The sequence below is a fragment of the Ovis canadensis genome, chromosome 9 (assembly GCF_042477335.2).
Source record: "Ovis canadensis isolate MfBH-ARS-UI-01 breed Bighorn chromosome 9, ARS-UI_OviCan_v2, whole genome shotgun sequence".
Classification (NCBI taxonomy): Eukaryota; Metazoa; Chordata; class Mammalia; order Artiodactyla; family Bovidae; genus Ovis; species Ovis canadensis.
The window spans coordinates 59808597-59830212 of NC_091253.1; the positions used below are offsets into that span (position 1 = coordinate 59808597).

Genomic DNA, 21616 nt, shown 5'->3' on the forward strand with positions numbered 1-21616 from the left:
ATTTTACAGATGTGAAAACTGAGGCCCAGGGAGACTAAATCCCTCTCCAAGGTCACATCTGTGTCTGAACCAGGTCTCTAGACTCTTGACTCCTAGATCTTGGCTTTTTCCCTCATTCCCACTAACATTGATTGAAATATTGTATTTACTTTCACAACTTAAACACTTAAAAAAAAATAAACTCTCTACTTCTGTATATCCTTAGTCCTACTCTTTTGGTTGAGACATGTAAACTTGAAGATGTTAAATGACTTCAAAAAGACTGCACATGAACAGAAGTAGAACTAGTTTATCTACAGGCAGAAGGTTCCATCCACTAGACCAGACTTCTCTGTCCATGCGTTCAGGCCAGCATGGATCCTGTTAGGCTGGCAAATCCATCATGGCAGGGTTTTTGGGTTATTCATCTATTCAACAGACGTTTATCAAGTACTTACCATATTAAGGGACTTCCCAGGTGGCTCAGCAGTAAAGAATCCACCTGCCAATGCAGGAGATGCAGGAGACTTGGGTTTCATCCCTGGGTCAGGAAGATTCCCTGGAGGAGGAAATGGCACCCCACTCCAGTATACTTGCCTGGAGAATCCCATGGACAGAGGAGCCTGGCGGACAACAGTCCACAGGGTCACAAAGAGTCGGACACCACTGAAAGATTGAGTGTGCACACCCGTACTGTATTAAGGTGGGTACTGTTCCAGATCAAGAGATACAACAAGAGGTAAATTCAGTTGGTCAGCCTCTTGAGGGTAAGTGAGCTTCAAGAGCTTTACCTGGTATATGTATCTTTGGGGCTGCGGGTGGGATCAGTCAGTGAACATGTAGAGTGTGTGAAGGTTGCATAGATATACCACTAGAGTAAAGGCATGGGGTTTTTTGACAGTGTCACAAGAACACAGTGTGCTGCCCAAAGCTGAGTGGGATAAGTGAGGGACTGACTAGTGACCGAGAGAGACAAACAATAATCTACAATGCAGGCTTTCTGAGAAAACACACTCACCTCTCATGCTCACTTCCTGGTCTGACTTTCCCTCCAGCTAGAATGTGGGTTCTTGAGGGTGAAGTAGTTTCATTTGTTTATTTATTTTCTGCATTCCCAGCATACATCTGAGTGTGCTGGGGATCCAGTCAAGGGAGCTTTTAGTTATGTTAAGAAGTTAGAATGTAAGAGGAAAGGCTCCCCAGCAAGGCAATCTATCAATGAGCCTCAGCGAGATGAGCTGGAACTTGGGTGGTGTCCACCAGAAATCAGGTCTAAGGAAGTCTTTGCTTTGAGCCCAGATATTACAAGTCCCTCCCCATGGGACATCTTTCTGTGATCGTGAAAATATAAGAAGCTGTCTGGGAGTGAGGACTGGAATTGAATCTGCTGGCCGAGGAAGAGATGTTCATGCAAAAATGGGAAGCTGGGGGCAAGATGGTGGGTCTTCATGGGTCCAAAGTCCTCTGAAGTAAAGGCGGGCTTTTGAACCGCTGTGTTTTTTAAGAAATGCCCCAGTCCCTCCTGGGGTTGGAGGCACAGTCCTCTTGTTAACACTAACAAGGTATATTATCATAAGTGCCTCTCTCTGTGTCAGGTTAAGGAATGAGATTTAAATTTTATTACTTCAACAGGTTTATCTATCATTTTGATAGATCATTCATTTGTCCATTTATTCATTTATTCAGTGTATCATTTATCCATTTATCAAGGACTTATATTGTGATGGGGTAGGTTGGGAGAGACCCAAAGACACATGATTTTGCCATTAATGACTGCTAATGAAAAACTGTTGGCTTTTCCTACCATTCTTGGCCATGATGATAACAAGTGGCCTTTGGAAATTAAAAGGTACAGAACAGAGTCTGGCCAGTTGCACAGATAACTCAACAACAGCAGGATTTAAAGACCAATCAGTTGGTCTAGATCACATTTCCAAGGTCACTAGGAGTCCTGAAAAGCTATGTATAATAAGGTAAGTTTTTCATTAATCTATTTTTATTTTATGGTGCAGGAAATTGGTTGAAGCTGTCAAAAAAAAATCACCATTGAGAATGTTGGCTTGGCCAGAGAATACTAGGACACCTCAGAGAGGTCACCCCAGGAGAGGGGAGGAGGGTCCTTGTCACAGCCTGAAGGGTGGTGTCTCACCATTGATCTTTGGCAAGTTGTGCTGGTCAGAGTTCCAAAGCGCAATATTATATTTCCAATTAAAATGTAAAAACAAACCTCTTCCATAAAACACATTGGCTTCAGCCCTGGGAAGTGACTACAAAGCCTGCTGCTGATTGAGAAAAGCTGAAAGCAGACACTGTAATTGATAAAGAAGATAAGTCAATCTGTGTCCTTTAAAGAATAATGAGTTCCATTTTTCATCAAAAGGATCTCCCTGTGCTGAAGAAACATTCTTTCAATAAATCTACTTAATGGTTTCCCCTTAATGATATATAACATGGCAGGCCACCCATCATTTGCAATGCTAATTCAACCCAAAGGAAACCCAACCAGTTCCCAGGAAAGGCTGCTGGAAAACCATCCAAAGGGAAAAATTTGAAAGGCCTTTTGGGGCTCCTCAAGTAGGTAGATGGGATGGGATTTTGAATACACAGAGTCTCACTAAACTTGAAACTCGATGCAAATGTCCATCCACTACCCCCACGGCCACTCCTGTGTGCTCACCTCCAAGGATGACTCGTCGGATGGTTCCAGAGTAAATACCTCAGATGCTTGGGCTGTGAGAAACGATGAGCTTTGTTTGTTTCCTGAGCTCATCCATCTCCCACAGCCCGGCCAGCCTTGGTGGTGTTGGGACCGTGGGCTGTGGGAGGCACTTTATGGAGTTTGAGAAACTGAAGATGTGTTTTAAAGATCCTGCCTGAGTGATGCTGATGGGGCATGCTCCCTGCCCAGCCCAGGGCCAAAGCCTCAGGTGCTGAAAGGCCCAGGGGAAGGAAGGGCCTGCCCCCTTACCAAGGGTGTCATTTAGGACCCGCCTCACCTGGTGCCAGGCAGCAGACTTATTGTTTGACCTGGCTGATCTGCGTGAACCCCAACTTTACAAATGGGCTCTTATCTCCACCAGGGCCCAGACTTTGGGGAGAAAACCTATTTCCTCTGAGGGCACCCCAGCCCTCTCGATGCTGGCGGACTTCCCCGCCTGGGAGTCATTTAGAACAACCCTCCAGTGATTTCCTTCTGTTGCTGTTTGTTTATTCTCCAGTCGCGTGTGAGTCAGCCAGATCATGACTTGCGGTGGTTTTGCTTGGGAAACCTTATATAATTCTAGGCCTATTGTCACGTTGGGCCGAGCAGTTAGACCATAGAGTGTTTTCTCATTGCACAACGTTGGCAGATCAATAGGGAGAAAACCTGAACGATGAGGTGACGCTGGCTGGTCAAGAACCCGGCTCCGAGTCACCCAGGGAGGCAGCCCCGCAGTTTCGCAGAGGCAGCCTGGTGGCGAGAGAATCCTGGACGCCCCCTGCTGTCGCCACTGTGCAGTGTGACGGCCTGCCTTCAGGACGGGAGACATGGGGTGATGTTTCAGAGGGGAGAGCGAAGCAAGGAAAGAAGAACAATGACCACACTTCACACAGAAACCGACCACATTTTTTTTTTTTTTACTGCGTTGTCTTCACCCTGGATTCCAACATGCTGGTCCAGAGCATGGCTGGCAAGACCTCTATGGATCCTCTGACTGGCTTTCCTTCCCCACCATGTACATGACTGCTTTTGATCCCACTCCGTGACCCAAGTGCAGAGGCAGTTATCAAAGAACACTTTGGATGCAAACAGTGAGCGGCTTACAACACATGGATGGGGTGGGAGCGATGTCCACCACGAACGTGGAATCCACATAAATGGCTGGAGAGGCAAGACGCCTCCTCAGTGGCTAATAGGATGATGGAGTTCAAAACCCACAACTGGTTTTTGTTTTCTTTCTGAATTCCTGGCGTCTATTGAAACCAGTTGTTCTACCCTTATTTCATATGCGTAATCACAAGTCTGACCTGATTTCCACCATGTTTGTTGGCATACATCTTTGAGTGGTGCACCCTGAAGTTTATTCATACTGATATAGGATGAAGCTTACAAATATCTGCATTGAAAGAGAAACTGGGGTGACTCTATATGAAGACAACGACCATCACATTGCACAGCACATCGTTGGTTAATCTTGGAATCGTCAGGCATTATTTAAAATGAGAGAGAACACAAGTGCCACGAGAAAACAATCCTAACAACAGAACCAAACCCAATTTCTCTATTCATCATTGAAAAACCAAACCCAATTTCTCTAACACTTTTCATTAATTGTTATTTTAAGCTCCAGTAGCAGGATCGGATTTCTGCTGCCTCTGGGCAAATGAGTTATGATCTGATCTCAAGTTCCAAGGGAAATGCTCAAAGTTTTATTTTCCCCCAGTTGAATAAACAGTCCTATGTCTATTATCTCTTGTGTTAGAATAGTGTTGTCTTCACATAAGACTCAAATCATGGTATTAGTCATTCATTTCCTTGAACACAGACACCCTCATGCGTGCTGACAGGTTTATAAGGATGCGGTGGCAGCGCGGTTATGGGAGCTGCTAGATGACCGACCTTGATTTCTTGCAGTCCTGAGCGATGGAGCCCGGGTGTGTCTGGTTATTGTTCGCTTTCTCTCCCAGATGCTGGGCTTGTCTGGAAGATTAATACATTAACAAGAGCTGAAGGTCCAGGGTTGCACATCTTCAGACATGTTTATTAGCAGATGGCACACAGGATTCAAAGGTCACCACAAAAGTGACATTTTAAAGTGAAACAACAATATTTATGTTCAGATAGTCTACTGATGAGATCATGTGGAAATGGTTTTGATTAAATTAGCTTATAAATGGTTGCCAATCTATAGACAACTTAAAATGCCACGTCTGTTTACCAAATGTTTTCTTCTCACGCTCTCACCCTTTAAATATTAATGACCAAATGCTGTTTTTTCTTGGTCAGCGTGGGTGGGGGGGCAGATAAGCTTTTTTTAACTGTAAGATCTGTATATTTGGTTTTGGCTTCCCAGGTTATCTGATTTTTTTTTCTTCATTCTAAAAATGTTATCTCCTGTGTGAGTTCTGAAATCTCACCTGCTATTTTTCCTGCTTTGAAAGAATTTGGATTCCACTATCGTAAATACAATGGCTTGCAATTTCTTTAGTATAAATTGGGTCTCTGGAGGGACCTAAAGTTCAGTCCCTCAGATCAAACGTTATGTTCAATATCATAAAAGAGGTATGAGCTGGATTTCAGAAATTCTTATTAAAGCTCGATTTGGCCTCTGCAACCCTCAGGAGCCACAGTTTTGTGACAGTGTGTGCTAGTGTTTCATATAACAATGCGAAAAACAAAATGCAGCCAAAGGGAGAGAACCCTCCTCTCATCTTCTTTTTTTTTCCCCCTCTCTGTTGTGCCTACAACCTAGCAGGGCTTTGAGGGAAAAATTTTAGCTCAGAAAATGATTTAGTCAGAGAACGCTCAACAGTCTGAAATCAAAGTCATCTTTTGTGAGTTTTGCAGGTCTCTGTGGTCCATAAAACTCACAGAAATATTTCCAGCAAAGGCATTAAAATGCAGAAATAATGATCCATCAGTAGATTAAAACTTTCACAGAGATATTTAGAGGCAACAAATATGAACATATATGCTGGTTCTCTTTTATTTACATTGAATTGTGTTATGAATAATTTTGCAGGATATAGATATTATTGTCCTGAGTTTTTCACTTTATTATGATGTTGATCTTATTTTCCAGACAAGTTACAAAATTACAAATGTAAGAATACCACAGAAGATGTACTCACTTTTCAAGAGAACCTTTTTCAATATTCATTGCCCCTTCCATTGAATCCAGTCCTTGTTCAGAAAATTGTTTCAAGGCACTTAAAGCTGCCTAAAAATGAAAACAAACACACAAACAAGGAGATTCATTCACTGACGTTCATGTAATAAACAGGAATGCAATGGTAAAAGAAAGCTGTGATATATAGTAAAGGCTATCATTTTCATTCGTCTAAATAAATGCTTTTTTGTATCATTTAACAAAATTACACTTGAGAGGCTATATTATGATGGAGCAATGTATATCCTAGAAAGGCTTTATTTTTGTGTGTTTGGGGGGAGAGGTGGAGAGAGGAACCTGCATAAACCTTATGCCTTATCCATAATTTTGTAAGATGGCAACAAAGTTTTTTTCGCAAATGTAGAAACATGTCATAGAAGCCTATCTATCTTCAATGATGATTTTTGCATCATTTCTCCTTACATTCTGGAAGCTACATGTTCTCTTCTTCCAGATGTGAAAGCATCAGATATTTTTTTCCCAACTGTCCAAAGCTAGCATAAATGTACTGGTCAATTTCATAGACATTTAGCCCCAACCAAGTCACAGAATGTGAATGGTGAGAGAGACAAAAGACACTCTTGAATTCCAAGGGATGGTATGATGATGGTATTCTGTATATAGAGAAGAAATCTGCCTCCGTGGGGGCCCTGGGGAGGCCCGCCTGGCCACCGCAGAGCCTCCTGAGGTAGGGATATGCCCGGATGTGTGGGATGCTGAAGGGTGTTGACAGGCTGGTGGAGCCTCGAGGAATAGCTGGGAGGCACCAAAAAATGTGATGCTGATAAGATCTGCATAACTTGTTGACACTCTTGTGCACGGTCCAAACTGTTATTTCTTTGAATAAGAATTTGGTTCTTCTTCCCCTCCCCCACAGCCCACCCTTTTAAGCTCGATTTAGAAGGGCTTTGTTGAGTCTGAGATAGGTGTGAGCAGCCAGGCTTGTTTGTATCTTGGAGATCCTGCTGGGTCACACTTTGGTCATCTGCATCTTCTCAAAGGCCTTTGTAAAAGAGTTAACTCCTGCCACTGCTCAAACTTTTATCTGCCAGCAGCTCCTTTTGGGTAGTTAAGTGCATGATCTTTTCCGCATCTCTTTATGCATAATATGTCTTTTTGGTTTGGATTTTTAAGTTAATAGACTTTTTTTTTTTTTTTGAGAGCAATTTTAAGTTTACAGAAACATGAAGCAGGGAAACCCTCTTCCTTTCCCTCTCCCTCAACATCATTTCCCTTATTATTAACATCCAGCATTACAGAGGTACATTTACTACAACTGATGAAATATTGATATATTATCATTAACTTAAGTCCACAGTTTACAGTAGGGTTTGCTCTATGTTGTACATTCTATGAATTTTGACAAATGTACAATGTCATGTGCCCACCATGACATCATAAAGAATAATTTCATTGTCCTAAAAATTCCCTGTGTTCCACGTGTTCACCCCTCCTCCCTTTCCACTTCCCCATTCCTGGCAACTCCTTTTTTTTTTTTTACAATCTTCATAGTTTTGTCTTTTTTGATGCCATACAGCTATAAGTGTACAGTATGTAGCATTTTCAGACTGGTTTCTTTCACTTAGCAATATGCATTTAAAGTTCCTCTATGTCTTTTCATGGCTTGTCAGCGCATCTCTTTTTATTGCTGAATATATTCTATTGTCTGGATATACCACAGGTTGAGGGACCTCTTGGGTTACTTCAGGTTTTTGCTGATGATGAATAAAGTTGCTATCAACATTTGTGTGCAGATTTTTCTATAATGTTTGTAACATTTTTTTAGTCCTTTTATTTTTAAAATATCAACTGCTATATTCAACCAAAAGGACTAATATATCCTTATCTTTTCCTTCAGGCTGTTTCTTCCTTTCAGATCTCTGAGCTGATCTTCCCAGTTCAGCTGAATGCCCACTGATGCCTCCGCTCTGGCCTGGGAGAGCTGGGGCAGGGGCAGGGGGAAGATGGGGCAGGGTGAAGATGGGGCAGGGTGAAGATGGGGCAGGGTGAAGATGGGGCGGCTGTGCTGGGCTCTCTGTTTCACCACTCTCTCTCTAACCCCGGAATCCTTTAGGAATGGCAGTTCCACAGCCCCATTACCCTTGATCTCCGTCTAGGCTCCTACTACACAGTAGCTGGCGTAGGTTACAGTGACATGTAAGCACTAACCTCAGTTGGGTAGGACGAATATGGCCATCTCATTGGGGTTACTATTACTGATTGAATTATGTCCACCCTCAAATTCGTATGTCGTTCCAATCCCCCATACATAGAACATGGCCTTAGTTGGAAATAAGATCTTTGCCAACATAATTAACTAAGATGAAGTCATACTAGCTCATCCATCCCGGGTGGCACAGTGGTAAAGAACTTGCCTGCCAATACAGGAGACGCAGGAGACTCGGGTTTGATCCCTGGGTCAGGAAGATCCCCTAGAGTAGGAAATGGCAACCCACTCCAGCTTCCTTGTCTCGAAAATTCCATGGACAGAGGAGTCTGGTGGGTTTCAGTCCATGGGTTTGCAAAGAGTCAGCCACAACTGAGCTCACACACACGCACATATATTAGATTAAGGTGGGTCCCAACCCATTACGACCAATGTCCTTACAAACAAGGAAAATTCAGAAACAGAGACACATACACTGTATGAAGAAAGCAGAGATCGGGTCGATGCAACGGGAGCCAAGGACCACCAAAGGCTGCCTGGCAACCACCAGAAACCAGGAGAGACGCACGGAACAGACTCCTTCCTCAGGGCCCGCAAAAGGAACCAACCATGCCTACACCTTGCTCTTGCACGCCTAACCTCCATAGCTGTGAGACAAGAACTTAGTGTTGAATTTATTGTGGGTGGTCCTTTGTTACGGTAACCCTAACAACAATTACAGGCACATCATCATTCCTCTATAAGGAAAGACCCTCTTTCTCCTCTCTTTGATATTTCCTTTATTGTCTTTTTGTTATAAAAAGTTTCTCATTACAGAAAAATCATAATATGTAAGCAAGCAAAAAGAATGTGAAAATATTCAGTCTTACACACCACTCAAAACTTGGTGCATGTCTTTCCAATCCTCTTCTATCCCCCTCCCCACCGGCGCACACTTTAATCTGGATCATATCCTAACACTATTTTAGAACCTGCTCTTTTCACTGAATCATTAGCGATTTTCCATAGCAACAGAAACACTTCAGCAACGTCATTTTGCAGGACTACACAGTACCTCACTGACTTTATGTGCCTTCCTGTATTTAACCAGTCCCTACTGTTGGACATTGAGACCACATCCAATTTTTAGGCTGTTATTAACATTGCACCAGGACCTCCCTCGGAGAAGACGATGGCACCCCACTGCAGTACTCTTGCCTGGAAAATTCCATGGACAGAGGAGCCTGGTGGGCTGCCGTCTCTGGGGTCACACGGAGTCAGACACGACTGAAGTGACTTAGCAGCAGCAGGACCTCCCTGGCAGTCCAGTGGTTAAGATTTTGAGCTCCCATTGCAAGGGGCATGTTTTCCATCCCTGGTCATCGAACTAAGATCCTACATGCCGTGCAGCAGGACCCAAAAAACAAAAAAACACTGCACCAAGCTTTCTAATACTAAATCATTGCCTACTGTCCCAATAATTTCCTTGTGATAAAGTCCTATAAGTTGAATTTCTGGACCAAAATGCACGCACATTTTGAAAGATGTGATATGAACTTCCCTCTGCCCTCAGAGAGGTTGTATCCACATCAATACTCTGAGGAGCACCTGTTTCTCTAGGTCCTTTTGGAATCACCTCTCAGAACAACTTGTGGATCATTGGAGCCAACCGGTTTTGTCATTTTTATGGCCCCACTTTATTTTTCATTTGTCCATCCTAAGCACTTACTTTATTCACTAGACTTAACTTTGAGGGAAGTTTGGTTGCCTTCAAAAATTAAATTCACCCTCAAAGGACTCAGATTTGGACATTTCTCCTCCTTAAAATAAAAAGTAATTCACACAGGAATTGGACTTTTATTAAAGTCAGTGAGGTGACCTCTGTGGTCCTTTCCAGTCCTGAAATACTCAGGGGGCCTGGGCAGCCTGCCCACGTGACTGTGCTGAGCATGTCCCTATGGGTGTGCACATCCTTGTGGGCTTGTCACGTGAACCTGAGTGCTGAAGTCCCGCCCCCTGTGCACACTCATGGAGGGTGGCACCAGGCCTGCTCACAGTACGTGAATTATTGACAGGAATGCTGATTTTTATCAATTTCTTCCCAAATAGACATTATAGAACACCTTCCATAGTAGTCTATCTGCACTGTGGTTGGTGTTGCTGAATGAGACTCCTGAGTGCTCCAGGGCTTCTTGGTCCTGTTTTATTCCCAGCATAGCCAAAATGACCACCAGTACAAATTCTTAAAAAATAAAAGCAAAACCCACTTATGGGCTAACTGTTCAGCCCATTTTTCAGTAGTTGCTTGGGGAATACAGGTTGTGTCAACACCAGAAATCCTATGTCTTGGCTCATAGAGTCCAGGACCCAATGAAACTCGTTCTCCTCCATCCAAAAAGAGGTGCCCCCTAAGAGATGAAGGTGAAGTCTCAGGGAGCAGGTTTCGTGCTTTAGGTCTTGCAAAAGCTTCTGGATGATTTAATCAACATGACAGGCAGGTCCCCAAGTGCTGTCAAGATGACTGTCACCGCTCCAAGAATGTCCTCCCAGCTGGAATGGCGGCGTACTCTTTCACTTGGTGCCATGAACGGATTTTCAGAATTCTTGTGTGGCTGGTTCCCTCCAAAGGTATGTTTAAAGGCTTTTAAATAACATTCCCTTATCTGTCTGATGAGATAATCCAGCCCACATCTTATTGATAACCCTGAATACAATCACTTCTAAGTATGAGAGGACTTCTTTCTACTTTACAAAAGGCAATGAAGATACTTTATCTTCTCTGTAAACAGCAGTCACTGCCATTTGATGAGCATCCCTGTGCCACAGTCATGAGACCAGCTCCCTTACCTGCGTGACCTCAGGTGTTACCACAGCCCTGCAAGGTGGGCCCTTCTCATGAAGAATTCAACAACCTACTCAAGGTCACATGGTTAGTAAGTGGCAGAGCAGAGGTGTGAACTCGGCACACATCCTGGGTCATATCACGTTATTTTCTTCAGACATAAAAACTGCTCACATTCAGCCTAGCCAGTTTCAGCATAACTCCTTCCAAAGTCCATCTAGTCTAAAAGTCTAAACAAGGTTCGGCTAGTCAAAGCTATGGTTTTTCCAGTGGTCATGTATGGATGTGAGAGTTGGACTCTAAAGAAAGGTGAGCACCGAAGAATTGATGCTTTTGAACTGTGGTGTTGGAGAAGACTCTTGAGAATCCCTTGCACTGCAAGGAGATCCAACCCAATCCTAAAGGAAATCAGTCCTGAATATTCACTAGAAGGACTAATGCTGAAGCTGAAGCTCCAATACTTTGGCCACCTGATGCGAAGAACTGACTCACTGGAAAAGACCCTGATGCTGGGAAAGATTGAAGGCAAGAGGAGAAGGGGATGACAGAGGATGAGATGGTTGGACGGCTTCACTGACTCAATGGATGTGAGTCTGAGCAAGCTCCGGGAGTTGGTGATGGACAGGGAAGCCTGGCATGCTGCAGTCCATGGGGTCACAAAGAGTCAGAAATGACTGAGCGAATTGAACTGAACTGGATGGACCTAGAGACAGTCATATAGTGTGAATGAAGCAAGTCAGAAGGAGAAAACAAATCATTCTATAACGCTTAGATGTGGAATCTAGAAAAATGATACAGATGAACTTATTTGCAAAGCACAAATAGAGGCACAGATGTAGAAAAGAAATATATGGATACCAAGGGGGGAAGGGGGTGGTGGGAGGAATCGGAAGATTGGGATTGACATATATACACTATTGATACTATGTATTCCGGGGATCTTCCTGACCCAGGGATCGAACCTGCATCTCCTGCATTGGCAGGATTCTTTACCACTAAGCCACCAGGGAAGTGGTAAAGCAATGGAATATTACACAGCCATAAGAAGAATGGAATAATGCTATTTAAAGCAACATGGATGGACCTAGAGATTATCATGCTCAGTGAGGTATCAGTGAGTGTACAATATGGTATCACTTATATGTGGAATGTAGAAAAAATGATATAAATGAACTTATTTATAACATGGAAATAGACATATGAAACAAAGTTATGGTTACCAGAGAGGATAGTGGGTGGTGGTGGTCAGGGTCAGGGGAAGATAAATTAGGAGTTTGGGATTAGCATATACACACTGCTGCTGCTGCTAAGTCGCTCCAGTCGTGTCCGACTCTGTGTGACCCCATAGATGGCAGCCCACCAGGCTCCCCCATCCCTTGGACTCTCCAGGCAAGAACACTGGAGTGGGTTGCCATTTCCTTCTCCAATGCATGAAAGTGAAAAGTGAAAGTGAAGTCGCTCAGTCGTGTCTGACTCTTAGTGACCCCATGGACTGCAGCCCACCAGGCTCCTCCGCCCATGGGATTTTCCAGGCAAGAGTACTACTACACATAAAACAGGAAAACAATAAGGGCTCACTGTATAACACAGGCAGGGCTTCCCTGGTGGCTCAGTGGTAACGAATCTCTTTTCATGGGATTTTCCAGGCAAGAATACTGGAGTGGGTTGCCATTTTCTATTCCAGGGGATCTTCCCAACTAGGGATCAAACCCATGTCTCCTCTGTCTCCTGCACTTTACCACTGAGTCACCAGAGAAGCCCTGGGATTGTTTTTTAAAGGTCTATCCAAGGCAGTAGATGTAGCTTTGTTTGAAAGGTGAAATTTTCTTTAAGTGTTTTTAAAAAGTGGATGACATTTCCTTTTCTTAGTCCTGTCTTTCCAGCTCAACACTTGTATCCATTTGTGTGTGTGTGTGTTTTTCCCTTAGAGGAGGGCATCTGCATAGATACATAGAAATATTTTTGTCCCCCAAAGATTTTACAACTGTTTTGGGAATAAAGCCTCACAGGGTCTAGAACAGATGTCACTACCATTTCACGTAGGGATTGTTTTGTGCGTAGTTATAGCAATGCCAGAAACATGATGCCAATAAGACGCTTCCCATGCCGGTTTGCTGGTCTTGGTTTGCGCGCGTGTGTGTGTGTGTGTGTGTGTGTGTATGTGTGTGTTCACAGGATAGGGGTGAGCCTTTCTAGTCATTTCTGTCATTTCTAACTTTCCTCTGGTTGATGAGCAATTAAGCAAACTTGAAACCAGTGCCTACTCTTCCTGCTTTCTTCTGCAAGGATTAAATAGCTTGTTAATGACAATGTAGCAGCATTAAATCATTCTTTGAGAGACAACAATGGTTCATTAGCAAAATGTGAATTTTAACTCATCCCTTCTTGACACGCAGCACTTTTAGGAGTCTTTGAACTGGATGCCCAACAGATCCTTTTCTTTCTTTCTTTTTTTTCCATTTCACACTTTTCCCACCAATTTCACATCCTGAACCCCAGAAACAGGCTGTTCCCATTAAAGTCAATGGTAACCATACAAGTACAAATGTGGCCTTCATTTTGAAGTTAAGTGTTCAAGGTTTGTTTTGTTTTGCCTTTTCCCCCTTAAAGTGCTTGCTCATATGGAACTCTTCCTGGGAGTAGATCTAACTGCTGGACTCATTTCAGAAGGCACACAAATGGCCCTATATGTGGCTCATTAAATCAGTCTCCTTTAATGAGAAAATCATAGGCTTCAAATTACAAACATCTTCAACTGAGCTGAGGACTCCTCTCACTTTTTTTTTTAATATGGCTCATTTTTAAAATCTCTATTTTATTTGTTACAATATTGTTTCTGTTTTCTATTTTGGTTTTTTGGCTGCAAGATACATGGGATTTTAGCTTGCCAACCAGGGATCGAACCCACACCCCCTACATTAAAATAAGTCTATCCACGGGATCGCCAGGGAAGTCCCAGGACTCCCCTCACTTCTCGTCCTAATAATCTTTGAGATCAACTCTGTGAAATCACTTAAATGACTGAAAAACCAGAAGGTCTTTTCTTCAGTAGGTTTGAAGCCTTACTGCCCAAAGAATGTGAATTTTAATGTTTCTAAGTTATCATTTTCTTACTTTTAAAAGTCTGTAACAAAATGCCAAGTCTCTCTTTATATAAAATAAAAGAAACCCCAAAGAGAACATTGTATTTCTAAATTTTATCACATTATGATAGAAGCCTCAATCTGTATTACATTTCAGATGAATCAGTGGTTGGACTTAAGAAATAAAAATAGGATTATATTGAGCTTTAATTAAACCAATTGCTGCTCTGCTTTCTAACAATTTCACTATCGTCCCCACTTTCATTTGTGCTTACACAACCCTGTTAGTTCGGGTAATTTTCATAAAATTGGTATATATATATATTTTTTTAAAAGCTCCTACTGTTGGAACAAAGGGATGTCGGCTAAGCTGAAGACTACTCATTCTGGGGAAAAAAAAGTGGTGGGGGTGGTCAAAAGACACGCACATTTTCGACCATCTCCTAAGGCAAAGAATAGGAATTCTGGCTTGAGAGTTTGGGGAATTAGCACAAAATGGGACACTTAAACTATAGATTTAGGCATCATCTTTATTTCAGTGATCAGGCTCTGACTGTTGGTTAATCCACGTAGCTTCCAGCCTTGACAATAATAGAGTCGAATTTGAAACAGGATTAGCTGTGCTAAGAGGAGTGTTTTCAGCGTGCTTAGAACAAGCTCGAGTGGCGCCCTCATCATGTTCTCGCCATCCAGTCATGCTGTGTCTGTTTTACCAAGAGCATTCATTTTAAATTTGTGTGTTGCCTCTATTTTTGCTTCAACGAAAAGTCCCCTTTGCAATGGCGTTTATGGAAACATGTGTTGGGCACAAAGGCAAGCGTCCCTGAACGGTGACAGCATCTATCTCTGAGCTTGGCAGGATAATCCTCCCAAAGGTGTCCATGGCCTACCCCTAGAAGCTGAATATACTGCCTCACATGGTAAAAGTGATTTTGCAGATGGGACTGAGGTATGAACATTGGGATGGAGAGGTTATCTTGAATAATCCAAGTGGGTCAATTTAATCACATGTCAAGTCACTTCAGTCGTGTCCAACTCTTTGCGACTCCATGGACTGTAGCCCTCCAGGCTCCTCTGTCCATGGGCTTCTCCAGGCAAGAACACTGGAGTGGGTTGTCATGCCCTCCTCCAGTGGACCTTCCCGACCCAAGAATCGAATCCACGTCTGTCTCCTGCATTGGCAGGTGGGTTCTTTACCACTAGCGCCACCTAGGCCCTAATTTAACCACACAAGTGCTTAAAATCACAGAACCTTTCCTGGCTTTGGTAAGAAAGAAAGATGTGGCCAGGAAAATATGGTCAACGAAATGCAATGTTCTTAATTTGAAGGTAGAGGAAGCGGTACACAAACCAAGGAAAGTGGGTGGCCTCTAGAAACTAGAAAAGGCAAGGAGATACTAGAGCCTCAAAAAGGAACTGCAGATATCTTGATTTCAGCTCAGTGAGACTTGAGACTCCTGTCTGAACTCTAAGAACTCTAAGATAATACATTTGTGTTGTGCTGAGTTCATCCTATAGGAAATCAGTCCTGAATATTCACTGGAAGGACTGATGCTGGAGCTGAAACTCCCATACTCTGGCCACCTGATGCGAAGAACTGACTCATTTGAAAAGACCCTTATGCTGGGAAAGATTGAAGAGAAGAGGAGAAGGGGACGACAGAGTATGAGATGGTTGAATGGCATCACTGACACGATTTACATGAGTTTGACATAAGATTGACATGGTAGGCTCCGGGAGTTGGTGATGGACAGGGAAGCCTGGCGTGCTGCAGTCCCCGGGGTCACAAAGAGTTGGACACGACTGAGCAACTAAACTGAACTGAGCCACTAAGCCTGTTCGTTTTTTACAGCAGCAGGAGAAAACAAATACACTCTTCTGGTCGCCTGGACAAGGAAGTGAAAGGGCATGGCACTTGGAGTCTGTCAGGCCTAGATTCAAATGCCAGCTCCATGGGTCTTCCCTGGTGGGCCAGTGGTTAAGACTCCATGCTTCCACTGCAGGGAGCATGGGTTCAGTCCCTTTCAGGGAACTAAGATCGCACATGCCTTGAAGCATGGCCAAAAAAAAGAAAATGTCAGCTCCACTGCAGACCAGCTGTGTGTCTTCATGCAAGCGACTATCTCTCAGAGCTTTGTTTTCCATGTGCCATTAGACCTAAGCAAGCTAACAATAAACCCCTTCTATCATCTAAATACCTGGGTCATGTTAAAATTTCCCTGATAACTTCAATAATGTATTTTAAAGTTGGTTTTTGAATCTATATTATAACAGTTCACCAGTTGTATTTGATCAGCCTTTTAGGATCTAGGCATTCCATGGCAGCAGAATAATGCCTCCCAAAGACATCTGAGTTCCTGTTCCAGAGACCTGTGAATAATAGTTTTCAAGGGACTTTGCAGATGGGATAAACTAAGGGCCTGGAGATGGGAAGATTAGTCTGCATTCTCTGGTGAGTTCAATCTGATCCAATGAGCCCTCAAAATTAGAGAACCTGTCCCACCTCCAGTCAGAGAGAGACATTATGATGGAACAGGGGTCGGAGGGCTGTGACATATTGATTCTGACTATGGAGGAAGGGGCCAGGAAGCAGGGAATGGGGGAAGCTTACAGAAGCTGGAGAAAGCAAGGAAACACTCTCCCCGCTGAGCCTCCAGAGAGGAACACAGCCCTGCTGACTCTGGATTTCAGCCCTGTGAACCATGACTGACTTCGGACTACAGAAGTGTCAGATAATCCACCTGTGTTGTTTCACACCACCGTGCCTTTAACAGAGGGACTGAAGTCATACTGAGGTGTGACCTCTGCCGCCAGGTTCTTTCCCAGGACCAGGCTGGTGCTGGGCCTGACAAGGAGGTCAGAGGGCCTGCCTGAGACTCTGGCTTGGGGGTCTGAGAAGAGGGGCCGGTTGAGTGGCAGCCGTCCTCAGGCAAGAGCCAAAGGACTCTTCTCAAAGCAGACTTGACCCTAGGATCAGGTTGCCAAGATCAAGTCACCTAAATCCTTCTAGGACCTCCCTCTGCCCTTGGGGCCCATGCAACTGCTCTCCCTTCACTCCTTCCAATCTGTGCTGTTCTCCTTTCTGTTCCCTGACTTTGACAAACTCCCCCTGACCTCAGGGACTCGCAATGACCAGTCCCTCCAGCCACCCCCTCCTCAGGACCAGCTGCCTGTCAACAGTCAGGTCTCAGACCCGGAAGGCCTGGTCTGAGAAGGCCTGACCACCCCCAGCAAATCACACATCATCCTCGTAACACTTGTCACAGCCTGTCATTATTTCCCAGAGGGAGGGGCCTCGTCTGTCTGATTGACAACTGGGTACCGTCATTCAGTTAACAGAATCAGTGCTACTATGAGGTATCACCTCACACCTGCCAGAATGACCATTCATGAAGAAGTCTACAAATAACAAATGCTGGAGAGAGTGTGGAGAAAAGGAAATGTTCCCACACTGTTTGTGGAAATGTAAATTGATACAGCCACTGTGGAAAATAGTATGGAGGTTCCTCAAAAAACTAAAAGTAGAATTACCATATGATTCAGCAATTCTATTCCTGGGCATATATCTGGACAAAACTACAATTCAAAAAGTCATGTGCACTCCAGCGTTCATAGCAGCATTTACAATAGCCAAGACGTGGACGCAGCCTCCACGTGCACTGGGCATCGACAGACGAGTGGATCAAGACGTGGTGCTTATACACGATGGAATAGCACTCAGCCATAAAAAGAACAAAATAATGCCGTTTGCAGCAACATGGTTGCAGCTAGAGATTACCATACTAAGTGAAGTCAGTCAGAAAGAGAAAGACAAACATCATGTGTGTGTTCATATGTGGAATCTAAAGCATGGCACACATGAACCTATCTGCGAAGCAGAAGCAGACCCAGAGATATATAGACAATAGATTGGCGGTTGCTGAGGGGGTCAGGGGCGGGAGAGGGTTGGATTGGAAGCTTGAGGTTAGTAGATGTAGACTGACAGATATAGGATGGATAAGAAAACAAGGTCCTACTGTATAGCGCAGGGAACTATATTCAACATCCTGTGATAAATCATCACGTAACAGAATATGAAAAAGAATGTAGATATGTGTATAACTGAATCACTTTGCTCTACAGCAGAAATTAATACAACATTGTAAATCAACTATTCGTCAATAAAAAATAAATAAAAGGGACTTCCATGGTGGTCCAGTGACTGAGACTCCATGCTTCCAATGCAAAGGACCGGGGTTTAATCCTAGTCAGGGAACAAAATCCCACATGCTGCCACTAAAGATCCCACATGCTGCAATTAAGACCCAGCACAGTCAAGTAAATAAAAATAAATAAATATTTTAAAAATGAAAAAGAAAAGAAAACAGGGTCATTGAGACCGGGGAACCACACTGGGCACCAGGAAAACTCAGCTCCACATATAGGGTCCCTGTCTGTTCTCAGCGTGTCTTCCAGCAGGAAGGAAAGCACGCTGCCCACACCAGGCCGACAGGTGATGCTGTAGAGACGGTGCCTGCAACAACAGCCCCAAGAAGGGCACCCAGATCTGCCTCGAGAAGACGGTGTCATGGAGAGGCCACAGTTGGGGTGAGACGCGGGGTGAGACGCGGGGTGAGAAGGACTCCGTTGGGGAGGTGAACAGTGGGCGGAGGGTGATGCTGGCAGGCGCACTGCTCCTGCACAGGGGCTGGGAAGGAAGGAGGGCTTGGGGACACGATCAGAGTCCTGGGCGATAGACCAGGGAGGCTCCATGTCCTGGAAAAGCTGAGCCCAGCCTGAGGGCCGGAAGCCATAGGCAAAGGGATTTGGTCTCCAAACAGGAAGGAACCTTGTGTCCGCGGAGAGCAAGCTGGACCCTGAGGAAGGACTGGTTGGGACCCATGGCTGGGGCAGGTAGCTGTGAGGCCGCTTGCGCCTCAGGCTCTCTGATGCTCTAAGTCAGGTGAAGAACGCCTCACAGCTGCAGAGTGAGGTGGTAGTTGCCGAGGTGACAGGTAGAGCTTTGTCACCTGTGATGACTGTGGTTTGCAGGGGAAAGCTGAGTTTGGGCCTGAGCTTCACTACGGGTCCTGTGAGAAAGTGTCTTTCCCTTCTCATTCCTCAGTGTCTCAATTTAGAAGACGGAGTAGCCATACTATTACAGGGGTGAATTGATGGGTGTGTTCTGGGGCTGTCTGCCACACACTGCGCTGCATGGAAAATGTGTAACAACTAACCCTCGTGGGGAAAAGTCTCTAACTGGTACCACCTCCAGCTCCCTCCTCACTGCTCGGAGGCAGGGCAGCAACATGGTTTTAAGAACCAGGCTTATTGACCCACTCCACCAACCAGCAACCGTAATCGGACTTTAGGCAAGTGAAACTCTCAACTCTTAAATGACATCTCATGTTCATGACATTCACTTTACTCTAAGAACTTTCCATCCCTAACTCATTTATCTTCACGGTTGCTACAAGGAGCCTTGACTGTCATCTCCAATTTAAGAGAAGGATGCAGAGACAGAGATGAAGAAATTTACGCAAGATCAACATGACTTGATCTTGATGGATCTGAAATCCGTACATAGATAGTTTGGCTCTGGAGCCAAGATTCTTAACTATTATATTGTACCACCTGCCAATCCAGTGATAGGATGCACCATTTGAGTGCTCAAGAAATGGCCTGACGGATTTCCCTGGTGGGCCAGTGGTTAGGACTCTGGGCTTCTACTGCAGGGGGCATGAGTTCAATCCCAGGATGGGGAACAAAGATCCCACATGCCTCTCGGTGCAGCCAAAATATAATAAAAAATTATTTTTAAAAAAATGCCAGTAGGTCTTGTGTGTGGTGAGGTGCTTAAAAAGAAAGAAAGGAATGGCATGAGCCAGACCAAGAGCATGGAGCATCGTGAGAGAGAGGGTCTGAGTGCAGGCTCTGAGGATATGGGCTGCCTCTTTGATCCAATCTTCTGAGCTGTGGGCTTTGGGTGGGAATTGAGAACGTATCTGGAAAGATAGATGTGAAATGTAAATGTTCTAGCTGCTCTTTAGAACAAAATCCCAATTTCTGACTTGGGCCCTGATGCCGTCGTGACCGTTGCCATCTACAGCTCAGTCCAGCACAGTCCCTCATCACCACACTCTTCCAAACCCCAGAGCTCCAGCCACACCAGCCCCTCTGCTCTTTGTAGAGCACCTTGAGTTCAGTGCTGTCTCGTGGACCTTCACACGCTTCTCCCCAGACCTGGGGCCCTTCTCTCTGGTCTCCATAGGGCCCTGTCCCCCATTTCAGCCAGTTCTCTGCTCAGCTGTCATCTCTTGAGACCAGTGACCCTACAGGAGCAACATATCCCATGCCTAGCCTGGCATTCTCGCATCTTCTTACACTGCCTAATTTTCAGTGCTTACTGGCCCTAAAATTTTGTGTCATCTATTTAACCATTTCCTCGATTATTGACCATGTTCCCATTAGAATGTAAGTTCTGTGAGGGCAGAGATTTGTCTGTTTTGTTCATTGCTAAGTGCTCCATACCTAAAATAGACACTCATTTAATAAATACTTATTAGTTGAATAGGGCTTCCCTAGTAGCTCAGAATCGCCTGCAATGCAGAAGATCCCGTTTCAATTCCTAGATTGGGAAGATCCGCTGGAGAAGGGATAGGCTACCCACTCCAGCATTCTTGGGCTTCCCTTGTGGCTCAGCTGGTAAAGAATCCGCCTGCAATGCAGGAGACCTGGGTTTGATCCCTGGGTTGGAAAGATCCCCTGGAGAAGGGAAGGGCTACCCACTCCAGTATTCTGGCCTGGATAATTCCATGGACTGTGTAGTTCATGGATTGCAAAGAGTCAGACACGACTGAGTGACTTTCACTTTATTAGTTGAATTAATGAATGACTGAATGAATGGCTGAAAACAGTGACCAAGTTCAAGAATATCTAGCTACCTCATATATATGGTAAAGTGAAAGTAAAAGCATTAGTTGCTCAGTCATGCCCAACTCTTTGCAACCCCATGGGCTGTAGCCTGCTAGGCTTCTCTGTCCATGGGATTTTCCAGGCAAGAATACTGCAGTGGGTTGCCATTTCCTTCTCCAGGGTATCTTCCCAATCCAAGGACTGAACTCTGGTCTCCTGCATTGCAGGCAGATTCTTTACCGTCTGAGCTACCAGGGAAGTCCTGTATATACAGTACAGTTTTATCAATTCTCAGAAGTTCCCTATGGAAATTAAGGAGTAGCTCACTTCCTCCACTGATTAAAATCCAGAAGTAAGCATTCATTTGATGTTGAAAGGCTGATTATTCAGCTGAAGTAAGTAGCTGCTAAATGTTGGTCTTTCAAATGAGGGAATTAAGTATCATGATAGATCCCCAAGGTGGGTGTTCTTATATATTGTGGACTTATTTTATGCCAATTACATTATTACAACATTGGAAGAAACTTTCTTGGGATTAATTTTAGTTGTTGTTGTTTTTTTTTTCTAGAAATTCTTTGTTTTCTTCAATTAAGAGAAATGCCGTCACTGTCAAGTTCAAGAAGTAAACTTTCATCTTCTTTCTCTAGGTGCCACTGAAAGAAGCACATCACTAATAATATCACACTTGGTTTGGTCAGTTTTAGAAACTCCATTAAAAGTAATTGTTAAGGTTTATAATTAAATAGCCATCTTAAAGGAAAAAGTAGTATCCTGGTTTCTGAAAAACATCTTCATTAAGACA

General features: G+C 44.1%; 1 protein-coding gene across 43 annotated transcripts in view; it reads right to left on the reverse strand.

The window, feature by feature from the left end:
- Window positions 1-3564: 3564 nt before the first annotated feature.
- STAU2 (staufen double-stranded RNA binding protein 2) overlaps window positions 3565-21616 on the reverse strand; it is a 310852-nt gene continuing 292800 nt past the window's right edge. For all 43 annotated transcript variants that reach the window (XM_069600307.1, XM_069600289.1, XM_069600297.1 and 40 more), the window contains 2 exons: window positions 5812-5900; window positions 3565-4660 (listed from right to left, as the gene is read on the reverse strand). In XM_069600307.1, the coding sequence (XP_069456408.1) occupies window positions 4567-4660; window positions 5812-5900 (183 nt within the window). In that variant the 3' untranslated portion in view covers window positions 3565-4566. The remainder of the gene's footprint in view (window positions 4661-5811; window positions 5901-21616) is intronic.